Here is a 20585-nt window from a genome sequence, read left to right as displayed (position 1 = left end):
ATGCGCAGTTTGGACCGGTTCGCACGGCTGCAAAAAAAAAGCAGCATGCGACGTGCCGGAATTGACCCCTTATGTCGTGTGTCTTATTCAGCTCAGTGAAACACAACCTCTGATGTACTGGTCGTCGTGCGTGCCCTTTAATAGCCGGATCCCAGAGCTAGATCCGAATGCGCCCCAGCTGCATCTATCGCGATTGCCTGTGCAAATTGCTTTATACAAATACCGGATGTCCGGATACGACTGAGGATATTCAGTAAAGACTTTTATATAACACTAGAAAATATAGTTTAGCTTTAACCCTAATGATGGGTAGCAGTTGATTTACCAACGGACACAATACCAACGTCACTGACCGACAGTCAAAATACCGACGTGGTCAAAATACCGACATTCATTATGCCAACATGTTAAAAATACTGACCTAGTCATAATATCGACATTTGAAATGCCGACGTGTCAAAATGCCGACATGCGTTTTTAAGGGATTTTTGTCCCAAAACAGACTTGTTCATACTTAACCATCCCAGTGGACCTGGAGGGGGGATATAATAGTGTGCCGAGCGCAGTGTGGCAACGTGCCCGAAGCCTAGCGAGCCGTGCGAGGGGACGCGGTACATGTCGACCTATGAAAAACTCATGTCGGTATTTTGACATCAGCATTTCAAATGTTGGCATTCTGATTATGTCGGCATTTTGAACATGTTGTCCTAATGAATGTCGGTATTTTGACTGTAGGCCAATGGCTGTCGAAATTATGACCGTCTGTACTGTGTCCGTCGGTAAATCATTCTGAACCCCTAATAATAATCTCTGTTATATGCAACAAGAAAGTGCCACTCACCATGAATCCTCTGTATTGGCCTATTGCTTGTATTTATTTAGTACTGAGTGTCCTGCACCTCTTGTCTCCCACGCAGGTACCTGCACTTCTACACGCAGACAGTAGATGTGTTAGTAGAGAACAGCGTGGTGTCCCCAGAGCAGGTCACACACCCTGTGGTGTCCAAGGCCATTTTCAGTCTTTGGCAAGACCTTTCACAGGAGGGAAAGGCCAACATTTACCAGTATGGAATCCCACAAGCCAGTAGCACTCCCTGCTCCCTAACTTACCCCTCAGGTACAGGCTGCACCATAAGAGACAGTGGAGCAGAGAGCCAGGAGGCTACAAGCTCATTTCTGTCTTCCACTCCTGAAGAAGTAAGTGATGGTGACGGTATAATAGTACAGACAATGGTAAATCCTCATGTGTCACACAGGGGGAGGCGGGAAGATGGGTATTAATGCGGCTTCCAGGAATTTTGTCTTAATATCACAGAAATCACATTTTCCTAAGTGGCATAATCTTCATTAGCGGCCGGTTTATGTATCCAAGTAGTTGTGGCTGCGGATACTTAATTACAGGCGTGGCTGGACCGTCGTGGGGGAGGGAGGGAGACAGGCCGCGTGGCTGCATGACGTCACACGCAGCCGCTGTAACCCGGACAGCGAAGAGGTTCTCCCTGCCAGCCGCAAGATTTGCGCTGGCCGGGAGTTACTCCTCAAATGCAAAAGCATCACCGCTGTGCGATGCTTTTGCACTTCTGCGGGGGGGGGGGGGGGGGGGGGGCGGCACTGACATGCGGGGCGAGTGCCTGATCGTAGCTGTGCTAAATTTGGCATAACTACGATCAACTCGGAATGACCCCCTATGTGTACTTGTTTCACACTGGAAACATATGTTTTAAGAAAAAATCAATCTTTTCTAAGTATTGTTTTATTGTGTTCAATAAAATAATTATGGACAATTTTATTTATTCAATATTAAACTAAAATATTACATACAGAATAATGCATCCTATCCGGCTTTTAATGCAATGTTCTGTAAAGGTTTTAGAATGTTTATACTACTGTCCAGATAAACGGTAATGAGATGGATGAATTTAAAGGTTTATTTAATCTTTTTGTTTTTAATTCCATCAAGGTTCTCTATGACGATGCGTTTGACGTGGTCTCCGATTTTCTGGCTCAAAACACCGATCAGATGATGCATAGCCCAAGGTAGCAATCCACATGCTGGACGCGTTTCGCTTATGATCATTTATGCGCGTTCCAGTAGGAGTGAGTGTTGTTGTAGATTAGTTGTGTCCTGCACAGGTCTAAATTATTAGACTACAACTAAGTATAAAGCAGAAAGGTTGGAAAAATCCTTAAAAGGGCTTCTGTCCTCGAAAATTGCGACGTCTGAATTTATTTCTGCTGGGCAATAATGGCGTTGTCAAGTCTGTACTTTACCCTGACTTACTGTACCCGACGCAGACGCTCTCCCTTCCACCTGGCCCATCTAGACATACTCTTATGCTATATACTCAGATTGGTCAATATGGCCAATATTCTGGCATCTTGCTGTAGCCAGAATAGAGTTTCTGGCTCTCATTCCGAGTTGTTCGCTCAGTAATTTTCTTCGCATCGCAGCGATTTTCCGCTAATTGCGCATGCGCAATGTTCGCACTGCGACTGCGCCAAGTAAATTTGCTATGAAGATTGGTATTTTACTCACGGCATTACGAGGTTTTTTCTTCGTTCTGGAGATCGGAGTGTGATTGACAGGAAGTGGGTGTTTCTGGGCGGAAACTGGCCGTTTTATGGGAGTGTTTGGAAAAACGCTACCGTTTCTGGGAAAAACGCGGGAGTGGCTGGAGAAACGGAGGAGTGTCTGGGCGAACGCTGGGTGTGTTTGTGACGTCAAACCAGGAACGACAAGCACTGAACTGATCGCACTGGAAGAGTAAGTCTCGAGCTACTCAGAAACTGCACAGAGAAGTCTTTTCGCAATATTACGAATCTTTCGTTCGCAATTTTGATAAGCTAAGATTCACTCCCAGTAGGCGGCGGCTTAGCGTGTGCAAAGCTGCTAAAAGCAGCTTGCGAGCGAACAACTCGGAATGACCACCTCTATGCGCAGCCATTCTGAATTTTCGTGCCCCTGTGACCTCAGCAATCAGCTGACTGCCCCTTTAAATCAGGGATGATGCTGTTCGTGCCCACCTACTCTACAGGCCACAGCTAGAGGAGAAAAATGAGCAGCCGAGTGGGGGGACGCCAGAGAAGAACTGCCAAAATGGGTAGCACGAGAGAGGCGACCAGACTAGGACATATGGTGGGAGTTGAGAAGTCCCCACTGGACAAATTAAGTGGATGCTGCGCACCCACAGATTCAAAACCAATTATTTAACGTGCAATATTTTTTTCCTCTCGAGTCAAGATCTCTTATTCCATCATATGACAAGACTGCATTATATCACTTGTTCTAGCTGTACCAATCTCTATTCCTTACGCCCCATTCAACCTGGCATAGGGGGTAATTCAGAGTTGATTGTAGATGTGCTAAATGTAGCACATCTACGATCATTTACCCAGCACAGGGCTAGTCCGCCCCGCATGTCAGGCCCTGCCCCATGCCCCCCCCCCCCCCCCCCCGTGCGCACCCCACAAAGTAATTCAGACTGCGATCGCTGCCGTTGGAGCGATGCAGTCTGAATTACCCCCATAGTTCTAACATTTAGTAAAACTGTTTGAAAAAAGACAAAAAAAAGTTTTCAGGGTACAAATAGTTACCCCACAGTTGATGGGATTCCCACAGGGTGATTCAATGCAAAATGTTTGGGATCCTTGCAGGGCAAGGCCAGGCTTAGTAATGTCTAGAGAGTCTGTACAGTATCTTTGTGATTTGCAGAAGTCCTCCGCATGGCAGTTCCCCATTGGAGAGTCTAGAAGGATATTCCCACCTCTACCAGCAGATCACTGGCTTTCTGAGGACCAGACTCTCATCCTACACCCAGGTAAAAACTCCATTAACTTGTTCACCATAATGATGGAATGTAAGCACCGGTAACACAACATGGCCTACATGTAACAGCCTGGAAGTTGCAAGTACTGGCATGATTCTGGCAATATAGCCCATAGATTTAGAGCAGCGATCATTTAAATAGCAAAACCAAGTTGTTTTCCTTTTAAATTATTGCCAACTATAAATCTACGGGTTTAAATCGGCAGATTTGTGCCAGCTCCTGAAATTGGCAGGCACAATTGCATGAGGTCCCGTATGTGAAACGCGTTGCAAATACAACAGTAGTTTTCTTAGTGCTAGTGGGTAATAATCCATGAAACATAAATCCGGGAGATGTACTTAGCCTTGGAGAGAGATAAAGTACCAGTCAATCAGCTCCTAACTGCTGTGTTACAGGCTGGGTTTGAAAAGTGACAGTTATGAGCTTATTGGTTGGTACTTTTATCTTTCTTCACGGGTAAGTACATCTGCCCCTAGATTCTTATGCCGTTATCTTTGGCGTAGCAAACAGGAAGATTTAGTTTAATTGAAAATGGAGAAGTTGCCAATAGCAACCAACCAGCTTTGAGGCAGCATTTATCAAGTACGTTCTATAAAAGGTTAGGTACAAGCTTTTTGGTTGCTATTGGCAACTTCTTCTCTTTGTCCTTTTTCCCCCTGCATTTCTCCCCAAGTTTGATCATCAAAAAACTCAAGGATGACCTGAGTGCTGGTTCCTCAAAAAAGGCTGCCTCTGCATTGCTACCTAATAATAAGAGCCATCATTGTGCTGCCTCCAGTGGTAACAGTGCAGTACAGCAGCTTGTAGGCCTATAGACTGGTGTCAGTGGCCAATCAGGGACTGAACGGGTGGTAATTTGATCATATATGTACTCTTACGTGGATTAAGAAGAAAAAACATTTAATGCAATTCCCCTCCACCCTCAGGCCTCTGTCCTGCAATGCGACTATGAGACCGTGCTTCTGAGGTGTACAGAAACTTTTGAAGATGAAGACGATCTGTGAGAATTTTGGAAGAAAAGCAGCAGTGGCCACTCTAGTAAAGGAAAGCGCGGGTGATCGAAATAGAGTAGCTTTCAGGTTTCAATAAAAAACAAAAACAAACCCCAAGCATCCTCCAATGAGCTGCTGGCTGAACCCTAAGTGGATGCACTTTGTAGGCTCAACTATTAATCAGAAAAATGCCACCTATTAATTTAGCAGGAACCAGCGATATCACCGAGGCCCTTGCTGTCCGTATTGAATTGACAGGTTGGTTGCTATTTATTTATTTATTTATTAATTCAACCTGCAGAATGGCTGATTTCTTAATGTACTGGCAGCCATTTTGTGTCGCCAGTTCCAAATTAAATGTTAGGCTGCGTTCTCGTGATAAATTTGTAAGCCCACAGTATGGCTGCCTTGGGTGTGGATTGAAGGATAGACAGTACATAGCCAATAGGTCAACAGGATCAAAAGTTCGCCAATGACAAAAGGTCAACACAGAAATGGTCGACACATGTGTGTGGTTTTTTTTCCCCCCCCCCCCATTTATTTTATCCCTTACCCCGCACTTAGTGCCTAACCCTAATCCTCCCCCTGGTGACAGTGGTGTATCTATCATGGGTTCGCCCATTTTTTTCAATACTCACCTCTCCGGAATCCCTCGTCGGCAGAAGCACCTCTCGTCAAATCACTGCGACAATGGTGCTGTGGCCATTTTCCACATTCACAGTAAGGAGATCTTCAGGAAAATGGCCACCGCTCCATTTCCCTGGAAATTACACATGAGCAGTACAATATTTGCCCCCCTGTGCACAGACTATTGTGCTGCTGGCTACATGTGATGGACCCAGACGGAGGAGGCTGCACACGGGCTTCCTCCTCTGTTACACCCCTGCCTGGTGCATAATCCTCCCCCTGGTGCCTAACCGTCCCCTTCCGCAGCCTAACTCTAACCCTCCATAACTGTCCCCTCTAGCCACCTAACCCTTACCAAAGTGCCTAACCCTATCCCTTAGCAATCGAGAAAAACCGTGTGTCAACCTTTTATTTGTGTCAACCATATGTGTCGACCATTTATCTGTCGACCTTTAGAACCTGTCAACCATCTGGTGTGGCCCTATCTATGTACTGTCTATCCACCATCTGGATCCCGGCTGCAAGTGGACTTGATATTTTCCACAACAGCCTAAACGTATTCAGCTGCTCGGAAATTTGCGTCTAAAATGTTCTTTCCTCGGAGGTCTCTTAAAGTGGACTGATGCATATTTAAATATTTAACGTTAAAAAGGCAGCAGCTCGTTTTGTGTTGGTTGTAATCCTTTTCTATTTATATTTATCTGTTATGCCATATAGTTTACAGTTTTATACCCTCTTGTGTTGGGTTGTCAGGCAAGGAACCGTATTTATAAATAAATGTACATATGTTTTTATAATGTATTATTTATATGATTATAGATGGTTAAATTAACTAAAACAGTGTTAAACATCGTTTATAAGTGTCTCACATTCCCTTCTTTGTTTTTTTTGTATGGAGTGGGGGCAGATAATTTGCAATGCAGAGCCTATTTACTAAGCTTTGGACGGAGATAAAGTGAATGGAGAGAAAGTAACAGCCAATCAGATCCTTACTGTCATGTCACAGGCTGTGTTTGAAAAATAACAGGGGCTGGTTGGTTGGTACTTTATCTCCGTCCACTCTCTCTTTCTCCTAGGCTTAGTAAATAGACCCCTAAATGTATCTACATTGTTGAGAATGCCCAAAAACCATTGTTCTCTCTGTGTTCTAAATCTGGCCAAATTCGGAGGAATCTTTAGTAAATTTGGGCTCTGCTGATTCCACCCCAAGGAGGAGAGTTATCAAACATTCTTAAAAGAAAAAGTGAGGCGTTGCCATAGCAACTAATCCACTTCTAGCTATCACTTATCGTGCGCAGTCTATAAAATGATAGCTAGGGGTATATTTACTAAAGTGCAGGTGAAGTGGAAATGTTGCTTGTAGCAACCAATCAAATTCTACTGATCATTTAGCACCATTTAGAAGATAATAGCTAGAATCTGATTGGTTGCTACAAGCAACATTTCCACGTCTATAAACCCTCATTTTAGGAAATATACCCCCTACAATCTGTTTGCTATGAGCAACAACTACACTTGTTCTCTTGAGGAGGTTTGACAAATCTCCCCTTTATCATCCTATCAAATTCACATTCTGATCTTCAAATGCAGGATCCAGTTATTTGCTTCCCTGTGTTAAAGATTAAATAAATATAATACCATTTTAAAACGTACACGTCTTGTTGTTTTTCATATACAAATCACCATTAAGATTTGGTTTGGTATTTAACAGATATGTTGTAACAGCATTTGGTAAAATTGGTCAGATCCTAAAAACAGAAGATTTGGTGATCTGGGGCGATTGTTCATAAGGAATAAATCTCCTTATTTATCTCTGCGTTCTGAATATTATATTGACATATAGGGGGAGATTCAAATGTTTGAAAAGTCAGTTAGGAAAAAACAGACACCCAACTGACTTTTCAAACGTTTGAATCTCCCCCATAGGGGTCTATTCAATGTATGTTGGATCCACTCCGACGGAGAGGATCCGACAATGCAGTATTCAATTTGCGGGCAAATCAGACTGGTTTTGCCTGTTTTCGACAATGTCAGTCCGACTTTTTTAAAAGTCGGATTGACATTGTCGGACACGGGACTAAAACCTGTCGGATTTGGTCGCAAATCCGATAAAACACGTGGATACGCGGATCCACATGTTTTTCGACAAGTCGGAATTGCCGACAAGTCAGAAAAACGGCAGCCTCTTTGAATAGATCATATCATGATTCGACCCAAAAAAGTCGGAAACTGAAGTCTTTCCGACTAGACGGCAGTTCCGACTTCAATTGAATAGACCCCATAGAGGCAGATTCAACTACCCGTGAACAAAGTTGCTCGACTTTTTACCGCGGATAGAACCAGCAGCTGTGACTTTTTGCCATGCAATTAGACATCCATGGTAACTTAACCCAGGTTTCAATGAGAGAAATCGTAGCATTTAGTTTGAACCCCCAGTCCTAGTGATAACTAGAAAAGTCTTTAATTCCATGTAAAAATGTCAGGACGTCGTTTAGCACCTTCGGTACACCCCTCCCAATGAATAATAATGTAACTGGAGGTGTTTAAATAGTCCAACAAAAACAGGTAATTTTTCATGTCAATTTGATAAAAGCAGTGAAACGCGTTAAAATGTGAAACATGTAAGTATATGTGTTGTACAGATGGCAGTTGGGTGTTTGGATTTGCAGATGGGAGTTATAGGTGTTTCTTCCCAATATTTTTGCCAAAATGTATATAGACACTATAGAGAGATTTAAAATGTACCCCAAAATACTCTGGATTTAGTGCAGCATGCATAACTTATATAATGCATTCTCCTATTTCGGTTTAGTATATCAGATGGATTACAAAGTCATATCCCCTTTTCTGAATGGACGTCATGTAGAGTCACCCTCTATGAAAGCAGAGAAAAAGACCACAAAGAGTAGATTTGGCTCAGGGTTTATTTCCCGGTCGGATGATCCACAAACGCCTTGTTTTGAAGACAATATCATAGGGAGATAATGGCACTCATCGCCTTGAGGCGGCGAGGAGCGATTGATCGGAGTGTTCTCATGGTCCAAGGTTTATACTGATGAGATGGATCATCCCTTTCATTTCACAATAATTTACTATACAGGTTAGGAATCCCTCTCGAAAAAGTGACCATCAACTCATGGGGCGTTCCAGATCGGAGTTCATTATCAGTTTCCTTTTAAAATACCCATAAATAGATCTGCACACAGATTCTGACCAGGGATGGGGTTTATGTAATATTAAAATACTCAGACATACAGAGGTTTTTCGTTATCGGGTAACCTAGTGCTTGGTAGACATCAGTACCACCTTGAGAAAGCTGCATTAACAAGGAATATTCCCGAATGTGCCGCACTGGATTTACACTCAGTGCTTGGTTTCCGTGTAGCCATTAAGTTCATGGTTCTTATGAGTAACAAATGGCAGCTCCTTGGGTTTCGGGCAGAACGGAACATATCGGAGCCAGGAGAAGGTGCAGCACTTGGTGCCGAAGCCAAACGGAAGATCATAGACATCCCCAACATCAGAGCAGTCATCTTCATCCTCTACGTTAATCTCTTTCCACGCAGCAATTCCACGCTCTTCCTTTGTACCTGACAAGGCGTAAGAAGACCGTTTGACCATGAAGATGATGCTTGAGACTCCACACCACACCCAATACAACTACTAAAATAATTTATGGTCATTTTCTAGCACAAAATTAAAAAACAAAAAGGGTGGAAAATGGGGAACGAACGAAAATATTCAGTGGTTTAGAGGAGAAGAAGACAGGAGGTAGGAAGATAACTTGAAAGATATAAAGGAAAGTATACCTGGTATCGTGTTATCCAAGAAAAATCCTAGGAACCCGCCTACGAACATTCCAGTGGTTAACAGTACCAGGATCACTTGGTCCAACTCAACGATGCCTGGGAAGAGATGTTGACCACAGGTTACATTCACAGTCTTATCTAAAGCACTTCTAGAAGCTCCAAGGATCTCCCCCCATCTATGTCCTTTCTAAGAGTTCTAAGTCAGCACTGCAGCTGTTACAAAGTCTAATTAGAGCTGTCTCAGTAGGCTTCAAATGAAGACCGCAGATGGGCAAGGCCCTATTTTAACCCCTGTGGCTCAAATGGCAACTGGTCACCCCCTCTATTTCTTTTCTGCTTTCTTCCCCGAGGAGGTCCTACTCTGCTGCCCAGCCTCCCATCTGTGGTAGACTTCAGGACATCTGCACAAGTAGGGTGATTGCAAGCTTGTTATACATACGGTACTGACACCATGCATTCGCTTTTACCTGTCTGTAGAAGGGACGTATTATTGGTCACCCAGTTCGGAATGGTAAGTCCGCAAAATATGGAGAATCCAACTATGAATATGTTTCTCGAGGAATTCATGTCCGCATACTTCAGAAAATAATTAAAAAAACATATGCAGATTACCAATTAACAAAATTAAGAAAACTCAGGCCTCAAAGTCTTCAGTCTACCAAAAAGGCAGCACTTGATTGTTTTTAAGGAAAATATATCCTATTTACAACTGGTTGATTGCATCATTTATTAACAGAAGGTCTGCGTCTGCAGACTGGCGCAATTCTGACACTTACGCTCGCCTGCTCCTGGAGAGGTGGAATGGGGGAGGGCAGGTGGATTAAGCTAAATCAGGGTCCAGTAAGGTCGTGTTTACGCAGGGGTGGCTCAGGTCCACCTGCAGAACACGCATATTCACCTATTGCGAGTATCTTTTGCACCTGCTGTAGGGCAGCTGAAGATAACACTGCTCCGGCCATGCAGCACATACAATAGACAATTCAATGAACAGCGGATCGGGGGTACACACTATCTGATGTGTACGATATATCGTTATGATCAGAGTCGGAACAATATATTGCACAATGTATCTTAAAAGTGTGTACCCAGGTTCACATAATTCTACATCACATCCTATTTCTTTTGAGTAACCATATAACATTTTTCTGGTGTGTATCTTTCTACTCACCTGCAAATTAGACATCCCAACAGCCGCTATTACTCCAAACATTACCAGGAACATTCCGCCAATGACTGGGGTCGGTATTGTTGCAAACACAGCACCAATTTTGCTAAACATGCCCATAATAAGCATCAATATCCCTCCGACAATTATCACCATCCGACTCCCAACCTAATAGACAAAATCAGAACAGATTGACATAACTGGTGCACTTAGGACCAAGGTACTGCGAGCCATATTACACGGGCCCTATATGATATACCTGTCTATATGCTAGGGAAAGTTTTTATTCTGATTAATAAAAAAAATAAAAAAAAAATGGGGTGAGATGTATCGGAGCTTGGAGAGAGATAAATTAGCGACCAATCAGCTCGTGATTGCAGTTGCGAAAAAACAGCACTTATCACGGATTTTGTTTCTCCTGCCTCCGTGCAAATGAAATTAAATCCCAGATAATGCTGGCTTTCGCCATCAATTGAATTACCCCCACCCCCCACCCGGGGATTAATTAGTGAATTCCCCCTATGTATGCTTTTTCATCTTTTTAATGTATGTCTGAATGGTTATCCTGTATTATTGTGAGGATACAACCTATTGCGCTTAAAGGGGAGTCACCATATTATGGCACAGGAGCTGCTGTCCTCTCAAAAAGCTCATTAATAAATGGGCCATACAACTAATTTTTTATTGCCACATAAAGTAGACTAGCATGCACAAAGATGCATGACAAACCTCCTATTGGTCCCAATTACATTTACTTTGAAGTTGGTCCGCTTGGTGTGTAGATGCAATAAATGTGCAGTAATGTCTACAACCACAAACTGTCCCATCAAAGTAATTCTTGTGTGGCCAATTAACTAAGGCGCCTAATTTAGAAATTTAAACTCTAATAAAATTAATCTATATTCAAGTAGGCTTAAAAAAATGTAAATAAAACACATGAAATATAAACAGGCGATCTCCAAGACGGGACCCCCCCTCCCTCCCCCGGAACACTCACCCTGGTGATTCCAAGGGCACCGACATTCTCACTGTAGGAGGTGGTTCCATTTCCGGTGCCCCAGGCTCCCGCCAACAAGCACCCAATCCCTTCTATTCCAATTCCTCTGTTTATGGCATGTCTAGGAGGGGGCGGAGCCCCTGAAAGGCGTGCACACGCGTGGTAATCGCCCACTGACTCAACCATGGATGAAATTACTCCAGCCAAAATCCCGAATACCCCCTCCAGACTGACGGTAGGTATTCCCCACTGGCCTAAGATATAAATAAAATGCATGAGAACATTGTACATAATGTGTTATAATCTAGCTTTCAACAGTAAAGTAAAACGATATCACCTTTAGAATGTTCAAATGAGGGTACTTCAATTGCTGACAGTTACATCATTTAATAAACTGCAGTTAGTCAATCAAATGGGACTTCTAACTTTTGGTATTTTGAGCTTTAAACTGCAGGTGACTCTTTTGGAGGCCTCAGATCTCAGGTGTGTTGAGGTCTTCAGGCCAACACATCATGACGATTCCCTATTGGTGTATGCCAGGAGTCAACAGGAAGACAATAGCTTCCTCTACAGGTCTTCAGGTGTCTCTACAGTAAAAAGGTACATTGGACATGTCTGTGGAAGAACACCTCCACTGGGCCTGTCCCAAAACTGAGCAACATTCGGAGATAGTCTGAACCCCTCCAACTCAAATTATCCACTGGCAGTACAGAAAGCAAAACATGTGGCAACAAGAGGAGATCAGGTTGGATGTCTAGATTGGCCAACAACCATACGTGACCATTTTGGCCACGCGCTGAAGGACAAACTTTACAGCTAGTCAGTAGGTGAGCAGACCAAATTAGAGGAAGGTCCATTACTGGTTGACAAAACAGATATTGCACTTTGCCAGCTTCACTCACATACATACAGCACATATCGAGTGAATATTTCTAATTAGTAATCCATCTGTATATTGTTTAATAGCAGTCTTTTTTTCCACTAGTATCCCGTTAATTAATTGTTTTCCTAACGCCAGTCCTCAAGTTCCCAACACACCCTGTCCAGGTTTTAATGATTTCCCTGCTTGAGTATATGAGACTTAAATTGAGCCTCAGTAATTTTGATTCAACTATCCACGATAAGGCACAGATATCCTTACTACCTGGCCTGCTAGGAGATTGGTTGTAAACAGTTGCACTTCTAGGTGTTTTTTTTTTTGTTTTTTTATATTGCACCTAAAAGTGCAAGTGCTCCTGCATTCTATTAGCCAGTAGGCAATACTATAATGATTTATAAGTCCTATTTCTATAAATTGGGTGAATGGTTTACAACCAATCCTCCTAATAGGCCAGGTAGTAAAGATATCCGTGATATTAAATCAAGCTTAATGTTCATTCCTTTTTAAATGATTGAATATTTATGCTGTGTCAAAACCTGTGAAGAAAAATTGGAATCTCCGATACCTGGATAGGGGAAGCGAAACCACGGAGCTTCAGACAAAACGTTTCCTTTAACGTCAGTACGAGCAAAATACCCGTAGCTCTCAGGCCTGGATGGAAAGACGTTGGTTGCCGTCAGAGCGTAGCAAATCAGCCAAGAGATGGAAATACCAAGAAGTACCTAGGTAAAAATGGTGCAAGAAGAGTTGTTAATGGTTTTTGTAGCCGGGATGCATGAAGAATTGCATTTTGAATGAGATGCATCTCGCCAATGATCACAGGAATATTGGCGTTTATTAACGTCATATGTATGAAGATTTAAGCATCTACCAAAGAGTGCTGTCCTTTGCATTTTGCCATTTTTGGAGGTTTCACTGCAAAATGACCGTTGATGCATCCCACCCAATATGTGGAAAAGTCCCACATATGGCGGTTTGGGCCCTGGGCCACAAATGGGCAACTTTTCACATGAAGCTAGTTATTAGAGGAGATGGGCAGCATTCAGACTGACGGCCTCTTATCAGGGCTGCGTGTAGCTTCCTCAGCAGTGAAGTCACTGCATATCGCTCCTGTGGGCGCTTGTTTCATAGATGGGCGATCACAGTTTCTACTACAAGGCTCCAGACGATTAATTCCTCATAACCATGGCTGCTGTAGGGGCACACGTGTCATGTATGTGGCAACCGGATCCCTGTGGATTGAGTGGAAACGTGTGGCCCGTCGTTTGCAATACAAGCTCACCTGAGGTCGTTGATTCTATGTGGAATGAGAACTTAGAGTTGTAGTGTTGTCAGACCACAATAACCGGGAACCCGGTGGGCCGATGGACTAAACCTACTAACTAGCGGTTTTGGACGTTTTATCCCCGACTGTTTTGAAAATCCCGGAATTAATGAAGCAAAACCGCTGTGAAACCACCAGTTATAAAGAAGCCACTATACACATCACGGTAAATGCGCCATTTACATAGCCATAATATAAATCAATGTCAACTCATCACTTTTATTCCCCCTAATTAATCAATATTGACCCTTTTAATATAATTTATACGTAATATTGCTCTATTTATAAACAAACAAGACGCTGGGCCCCCTAATATACTAATAAAATAATATTATCTCCATAATAGAATTATTAATGTTATCTACTCCTTGTTCACTACATATGGCCCAGATTTATCAAGCCTTGGAGAGTGTTGAATTGCACGGTGATAAAGTATTAACCAATCAGCTCATAACTGTCATTTTTCAAACAGCATGTAACATGGCAGTTAGGAGCTAATTGTCTGGTACTTTATCACCGTTCTATTTATAACTCTCCAAGGCTTGATAACTTTGGGCCAGAATGACTGCTCTTATTGTGGAGATGTATGAAGCCTTCAAAAGAGATAAAGGGGAGACGTTCGTTACCCGTAGCAACCAATCAGATGTACAGTAACTGTCATTTATCTAGCACAGTGTATAAAATGCCAGGAAGAGGGGTAAAGTGGAGAGAGATAAACTGCCAGCCAATCAGCTCCTAACCGCCATGTTACAGGCTGTGTTTGATGGCAGTTAAGAGCTGCTTGGTTGGTACTTTATCTCTCTCCACTATATCACTCTCTAAGGCTTAATACATCTGACACTAGAATTGTGATGGGCTTCTTCACTTTATCTCTCTCAAAGATTTGATACATCTCCCCGTATAAATGTTATTATTCCTTACTGTCTGATTGGCCAGACATATGCAGAGGTTTTACAGCTATATTGCGGCATTTTTTCCAGCGCTCTTGACCAAAACGGCCGGCATTTTGGCCTTTGATGGACATCAACGGTTGTTTTGTAAACGCCATCAAAGCCGCCGATTAGTAAATTTTGCCCCAGGTGTTCGCAGATCACACAAATGACCTGGATAGTGATGGTTCCGGAGTGCTCCAAATGCTACAGTACAAGTCGAATTCACAAGCCTGTAATGCTAACTTTCCCTAGAGATTGCCGACTCCAGGAGCCCTGTCCACAGATTTACCTCTGGATTCAACAAGGGCCAGGTCAGTTGTTTTCAGAACACTAGAGCGAGCCATTCACTCTCCAGATTCATTTTAAGGGTATGTTCAAAGATTGGGGCAGATGTATTTTGCCTGGAGAAGTGATCAAGCAGTGATAAGTGAAAGGTGATAACGCACCAGCCAATCATCTTCTGTCAATTTACATACTGGAGCTGATTGGCTGGTGCGTTATCACCTTCCACTTATCACTGCTTTATCACTTCTCCAGGCTTAATACATCTGCCACATTGTTCTATATGGCCCCCGTGTATATAAAACGGTTACTTAGGTGGACTTACTGGGAAGATCTGGAAGATGTAGGACTTGGAACACTGCCACTTCCTCATACTTTTCGAGTAATAGGGAATTGGCAATGGTACATTTCTTAGATACTGAGAGAACAAAACTATGAAGAAAGTAGTCCTGGAAGACATAAATACAGAGAAATATTAGATTTTTTGGCAAGCGCAACCCTTATATGCTGCAGTGATACAACACAAGTAGCAAAAGTGAAGTTAACATCTCATCCACCCTCCTCTTCTTACGTAGAAACATGGCATTTGGCGGCAGATAACTACTTGGCCCATCTATACATGTTTCAAGAGCTGAAAACCCAACAAGAAGTAACAAGTAATAACGGGAAATCCTCAAAGTCACAAACTAAAAATAAGATGGGCAATTTTTTTTTGTTTGTCTCACTTGTATTATTGCTGTTTCCGAGCAGCTTTACCCAGTTATGTTGTCTGGACTTACATGGCAGATATTCCCCAGTGGGTCCCGGCATCTCCACCAGCGGACTGAAAGAGTGGCAGAGCGATCAGGGTGATAGTGGGGGCGATCGTCAAGGGGCCGATGAACCTCATGAGGAACCCAATCAAACCAGAAAATCCAACAAAGATTTGGAAGCAAGACGCAACCATAATGGCCCCTTGAACCTGGAAATAACACAATAAAGATGTAGGTCAGGGGTAAGAAAGAACCATAGAGAAGATCAGCTTATTTGCAAGGTGACATCATCAGTGTTCAGTAACATAATTTCCATACTGGCCAGGCAGGTATTGGTTATGGCCTCTTACGGCATGACTGAGGCCGTAACGCGCCATGTGCAGGTTTTCTGACCTCATTTACCAATATGCACTACAATATAAAGTAGTTTCCCCACCCACCCTTCCCGGTGCCAGCGCCAGAGGTGGAGCTGCAGCACAGTCCAAAATTCAAATAGGGGAGCCGCACCAACTGCCAGTGAGGCCCGGACCACCCCATCCCCCGAACATTTTTTTTTTTTTTTTTTAAACATCATTAAACTTTATATACATTGCCATTATACACTGGCTGATTAATAGGATCGCTCATAGAAGTGTAAATTCCACTGGAGTAAAACAAAGAAAAATGTTCTGGAGACTGTGGAGCCTATTTACTAAGCCTTGGAGAGACCTAAAACACCAATCAGCTCCTGACATTTTTCAAACACAGCCTGTAACATGGCAGTTAGGAGCTGATTGGCTGGTACTTTTGCTCTCTCCACTTTATCTCTATCCAAGGCTTTTTAAATAAACCACTTTTTTTTTTTCAATTGTAGTAGTCCGTTTTAATTTTCCAGTTTATTGGGTCAATATTAAATTATTGCTGTTAGGTTTTTGTTTTTCTTTCTCTCTCAAGTTCCACTAGGCTTGTTGCGGTGCACAGTTCTGTACATTAATATATACACTGGTAAATCATTTATCCCAGCTTGCTCTTTAAGTTTAGATAATGGATGTATAGCTCACCAGAGCAGAACACGAGGAGGATCAGGACAGGCCCTTCATTAAATTAAATAGACCCATTCAAAATATACCCTCCGACATACATGGAGCAAAGGCCACATCCCTCTGTACATTGCCAAGACATTTCACCATCAGCCAACGTGTGTACAGCCCGACCAACCCAAACACTGTTGGAGCACTTCACAAATTTATTATATATCTCAATCAGAGTATAAACAGAGCAAGACCACACTCAGCTCTGTAAGACATTGGTGGAAGATGCAACCAATCAGATTCTATCGTTTTATAAAATGTACCGGATAAATGATAGGTAAAATATGATTGGTCGCTATAGACAACACCTCTACTTGTACACTTTAGAGGGTGTGATCTATCTCCCACTGGTATAGCGTGGCCCTTTCCATCTAACTATGGAGGTTATTCAGATCTGATCGCTGGGCTGCGTTTTTTGCAGTCCTGCGTTCAGATAGTCACCGCCTACAGTGGGAGTGTATTTTTCGCTGTGCAAGTGTGCAATGCTATGTGTACGCTAAGCTGCTAAAATTCGGTGTGCGCAGCCCAGGACATACTTATCCGGTGCAACGCTTGGGCACTTCTGCGTTTTCCCAAACACTCCCTTTAAACGCTCAGTTGCCGCCCCCAAATGGCTTCCTTCTGTCAATTACCTTGCAAACGCCTGTGCGAACGGATTTTTTGCACCATCCCGTCGCTGACCGGCGATACCCGTTGTTGATGTCCGACACACGTGCGCATTGCGGTGCATGTGCTGTCATGAACTGATCGCCCGCTGAGCAAAAACGCGCAGAAGCGATCAGATCTGAATTACCCCCTTAGTTTTAAATTATAACTAAGAGTGCACAAAAAAAAAGTAAGATTTCCTTTTCTTACTTACTTATAACAATCTACTTTCTCAGACTTGTGCTACGAAACGTTACTAATAATATCTAACCTGACCTCAGTAGGATCATTGCAATCCCCACTCTCCCCCGGCCCTCTGTGTGCGCATGCCCTGCAATGTAAACTTTCACCGCAACTCAGTGAGTTGGATTCTTATCAGGGGCCAATTACAACAGTATGAAACTGCCTGATACATAACAGTGTTATTCCATGCTGACACATAAGACTGCAAAGTTCCACTGGCCACATTGCAAAAAAATGGGATTGCTCCTGTACTAAATTCCAAAGCTGCAATGGACAAGTCACGAACCCTGGCTCTGCTTGAGGAGCCAGCTCCCAAAAGCGCTGTATGATCACCTGGGACCACTACTAAGCATCAGCTCATTCATTAATGAGTCCCGTAATGACCATGGTGCACCTAGGTAAGGTCCACCAAGGATTACCCATGGATGGCCGCCCCGCTTGCCTCTCCCTGAATCCGGCCCTGCCCTCCGCAATGATCTATTGGAAGATGCCGACATGCCATTTATTGCATTGACAACACATTATCGCAATGCAAAAGCAATTTCTTGTTCCTGAAATTTTCTAAATAACTACAGCAACAATGACAGGGCATCTCTGCACATACGGCCTGAATTAGAGATGGACGCTGTTGTACAGCTGCTGCGACTCACTCTATGCACTGGCTGCGCAATAATATGCCAATGTGTCTTGTGTAAATAGGCACCTCCTGCCGACTTCTCCGATCCACTGCTGCGTCTGAAGTAACCCTCAGGTTAATCAGTATGGCCGGAGATTTCACACTGCCTGGGCCAGCGAAGCCACTGAACGGTTTTCTGGAATGCTGGCCATACCTGCCCCCAAATGGCCGCATCATGCCAATCCAGCTGCGGCTTAGGTGGCACCCCGACTGTCGTCGCATAAACAGATCTGCATATGCAGAAAATCCCAACCGCAAAAGCTAAATGACCTAACAACGATGGAAAATATTTCCCCATTAATTTATATACTGAAACGACCTTGTCCATCAAACGTCTTTGTTCTTCTTGTTCAACAGAAACGGCCCTGCCAAGTCTCCATGCATTGCGTGCAATTGTCTTTGTATCTTCAGTTGCTAAATTACACTTGCAAAAGTCCAATCTCACTCCAAGCTCCACTCTCTATGACCCAGCTTCCGCCCCCGACATTCCACTGAGAACGCACTCACAAAGTGATCAGCATAGTCTAAGGTCCACTCACCCACACTCATCTTCCTGGGCCTCACTGCTGCTCGCCCCTCTTTATCCCGGCACACCCACTATAGGCCTTCCTGTCAAAGTTCTAATCTGGGGGCAGATGTATTAACCTGGAGAAGGCATAAGGAAGTGATAAACCAGTGATATGTGCAAGGTGATAAAGGCACCAGCCAATCAGATCCTAACTGTTAATTTACATATTGGAGCTGATTGGCTGGTGCCTTTATCACCTTGCACTTATCACTGGTTTATCACTTCCTTATGCCTTCTCCAGGTTAATACATCTGCCCCTTGGTCCTTTATACCCATGGAATAGTTCCTCTAGAGTCTCCACCTTTGGCACACCCTCCCATTCTCTCCCACTACTTGTTGGGTCCCCACAAGGGTCACTGTATACTGGTTCCTGTAAAGGGGCCCCCATGTAAAGCTGCTTCTCCAACAACAGCCACATGAGGGAGCCGCTTGGACGGAGCTTTCTAGCTGGTCATTCTCCTAATCTCTACAAGCAGAACCTGCATCACATACTGTCACCTCACAGTAAACTGCTGTGTACCACAGCGCTCCCTACGGTCTGCAAGTTTGCTGAGGAAACCCGCGCCAAAGTGGTTTTCTTCATATTACGGGGCTCATTTATCGAGTGATAAACTCGTTGTGAGTGATAAAACTTGTTTCGTATGATAAATGGTGCTCCAGCCAATCACCTCCTAGCTGTCACGTGTTTGAAAAATGACAGTTGGGAGCTGACTCGCTGGAGCACCATGTATGTTACGAAACAAGTTTTATCACTCGTTGATAAATGGGCCTCTATATATGGGTATGATGTTCGGGCAAGGTGGCTCGCACCACTACCGCTGCGCTCGGCACAGGTTACTATTCCCAATCGTAGGTCCACGTGGATCGTAATGTATGAAAAAGTTAAAAAAAAAAGTTTCGAAAAATGTGTGTCGACCTTTTTCCACGTCGAGCTAGTGACCATGACGACCAATCGTGGTCGACCTAATGACCGTATCCCCTATATATTACAGATCCTAATTTAAAATTTCCCCCACCGTACTGACCAGCGAGCTCTTACATATACAAGCAAAGAAACCCCCATCACTTCCTTTCAGACAAACTATAATGGTACGAGACGGCGCTGCCCACTCACCTCACCGTGCTCCACGTTTATATACGCAGCAAAAGAAAGATATTTTTTGAGAGGAAAACTTGATATAAAAAAAAAAAAACATCAGCTCTCTGCAAAATGAATATAATGTGACCGGCACAGCTTGTAATTAGATGTTCCTCTACAATTAATAGAATGCACAACGGGGGTCATTCCAAGTTGATCGTAGCTGTGCTAAATTTAGCAGTGCCGCCCCCCCCCCCCCATCCCGCAGAAGTGCAAAGTCATCGCACAGTGGTGATGCCTTTGCACTTCAAGAGTAGCTCCCAGCCAGCGCAGCTTTAGCGTGCTGGGTGGGAGCTACTCATCGCTCCCCGGCCCGCAGCGGCTGCGTGTGACGTCACGCAGCCGCTGCGGCCCGCCCCCCGCACGGTCCGGCTACGCCTGCGTTGGCCGGACCGTTCCGCCCCCTCCCGCCCAGCGATCGCCTCTGCCTGTCAATCAGGCAGAGGCGATCGCAGCCCTGCTACGGTCTTCGGCCGTCACAACGGTGCCGGCGCAGTAGGGACCCGTTCGCTCTGCTACGACAGAAAGCAGCGAGCGAACGGGTCAGAATGACCCCCAACATCACGTTACAGCAATCGGATGTTTTAGCTCAGAGACTGTGTTTCATTTGGACTGTACATGACACAAACGGAATAGGAGTATAATGTGGAATCAGCCC

General features: G+C 43.9%; 2 protein-coding genes across 4 annotated transcripts in view; one reads left to right on the top strand and one right to left on the bottom strand.

Annotated features, from left to right (window-relative positions):
- The window catches only part of STRA8 (stimulated by retinoic acid 8), a 65801-nt gene extending 58707 nt beyond the window's left edge, over positions 1-7094 (top strand). For all 3 annotated transcript variants that reach the window (XM_063929020.1, XM_063929018.1, XM_063929019.1), the window contains 4 exons: positions 918-1197; positions 1961-2037; positions 3713-3818; positions 4754-7094. In XM_063929020.1, the coding sequence (XP_063785090.1) occupies positions 918-1197; positions 1961-2037; positions 3713-3818; positions 4754-4831 (541 nt within the window). In that variant the 3' untranslated portion in view covers positions 4832-7094. The remainder of the gene's footprint in view (positions 1-917; positions 1198-1960; positions 2038-3712; positions 3819-4753) is intronic.
- Positions 7095-8352: 1258 nt separating this feature from the next.
- The window catches only part of LOC134933648 (solute carrier family 23 member 1-like), a 90655-nt gene continuing 78422 nt past the window's right edge, over positions 8353-20585 (bottom strand). Inside the window, exons 5-12 of the mRNA XM_063929017.1 lie at positions 15615-15796; positions 15161-15284; positions 12863-13019; positions 11418-11671; positions 10424-10588; positions 9723-9831; positions 9256-9351; positions 8353-9036 (exon numbers count right to left, since the gene is read on the bottom strand). Of these exons, the coding sequence (XP_063785087.1) occupies positions 8810-9036; positions 9256-9351; positions 9723-9831; positions 10424-10588; positions 11418-11671; positions 12863-13019; positions 15161-15284; positions 15615-15796 (1314 nt within the window). The 3' untranslated portion in view covers positions 8353-8809. The remainder of the gene's footprint in view (positions 9037-9255; positions 9352-9722; positions 9832-10423; positions 10589-11417; positions 11672-12862; positions 13020-15160; positions 15285-15614; positions 15797-20585) is intronic.

This window comes from Pseudophryne corroboree, chromosome 6, assembly GCF_028390025.1.
Source record: "Pseudophryne corroboree isolate aPseCor3 chromosome 6, aPseCor3.hap2, whole genome shotgun sequence".
Taxonomy (NCBI): Eukaryota; Metazoa; Chordata; class Amphibia; order Anura; family Myobatrachidae; genus Pseudophryne; species Pseudophryne corroboree.
Note: the sequence above shows the minus strand (reverse complement) of the source record. Positions and strands in the feature narration are given on the sequence as shown.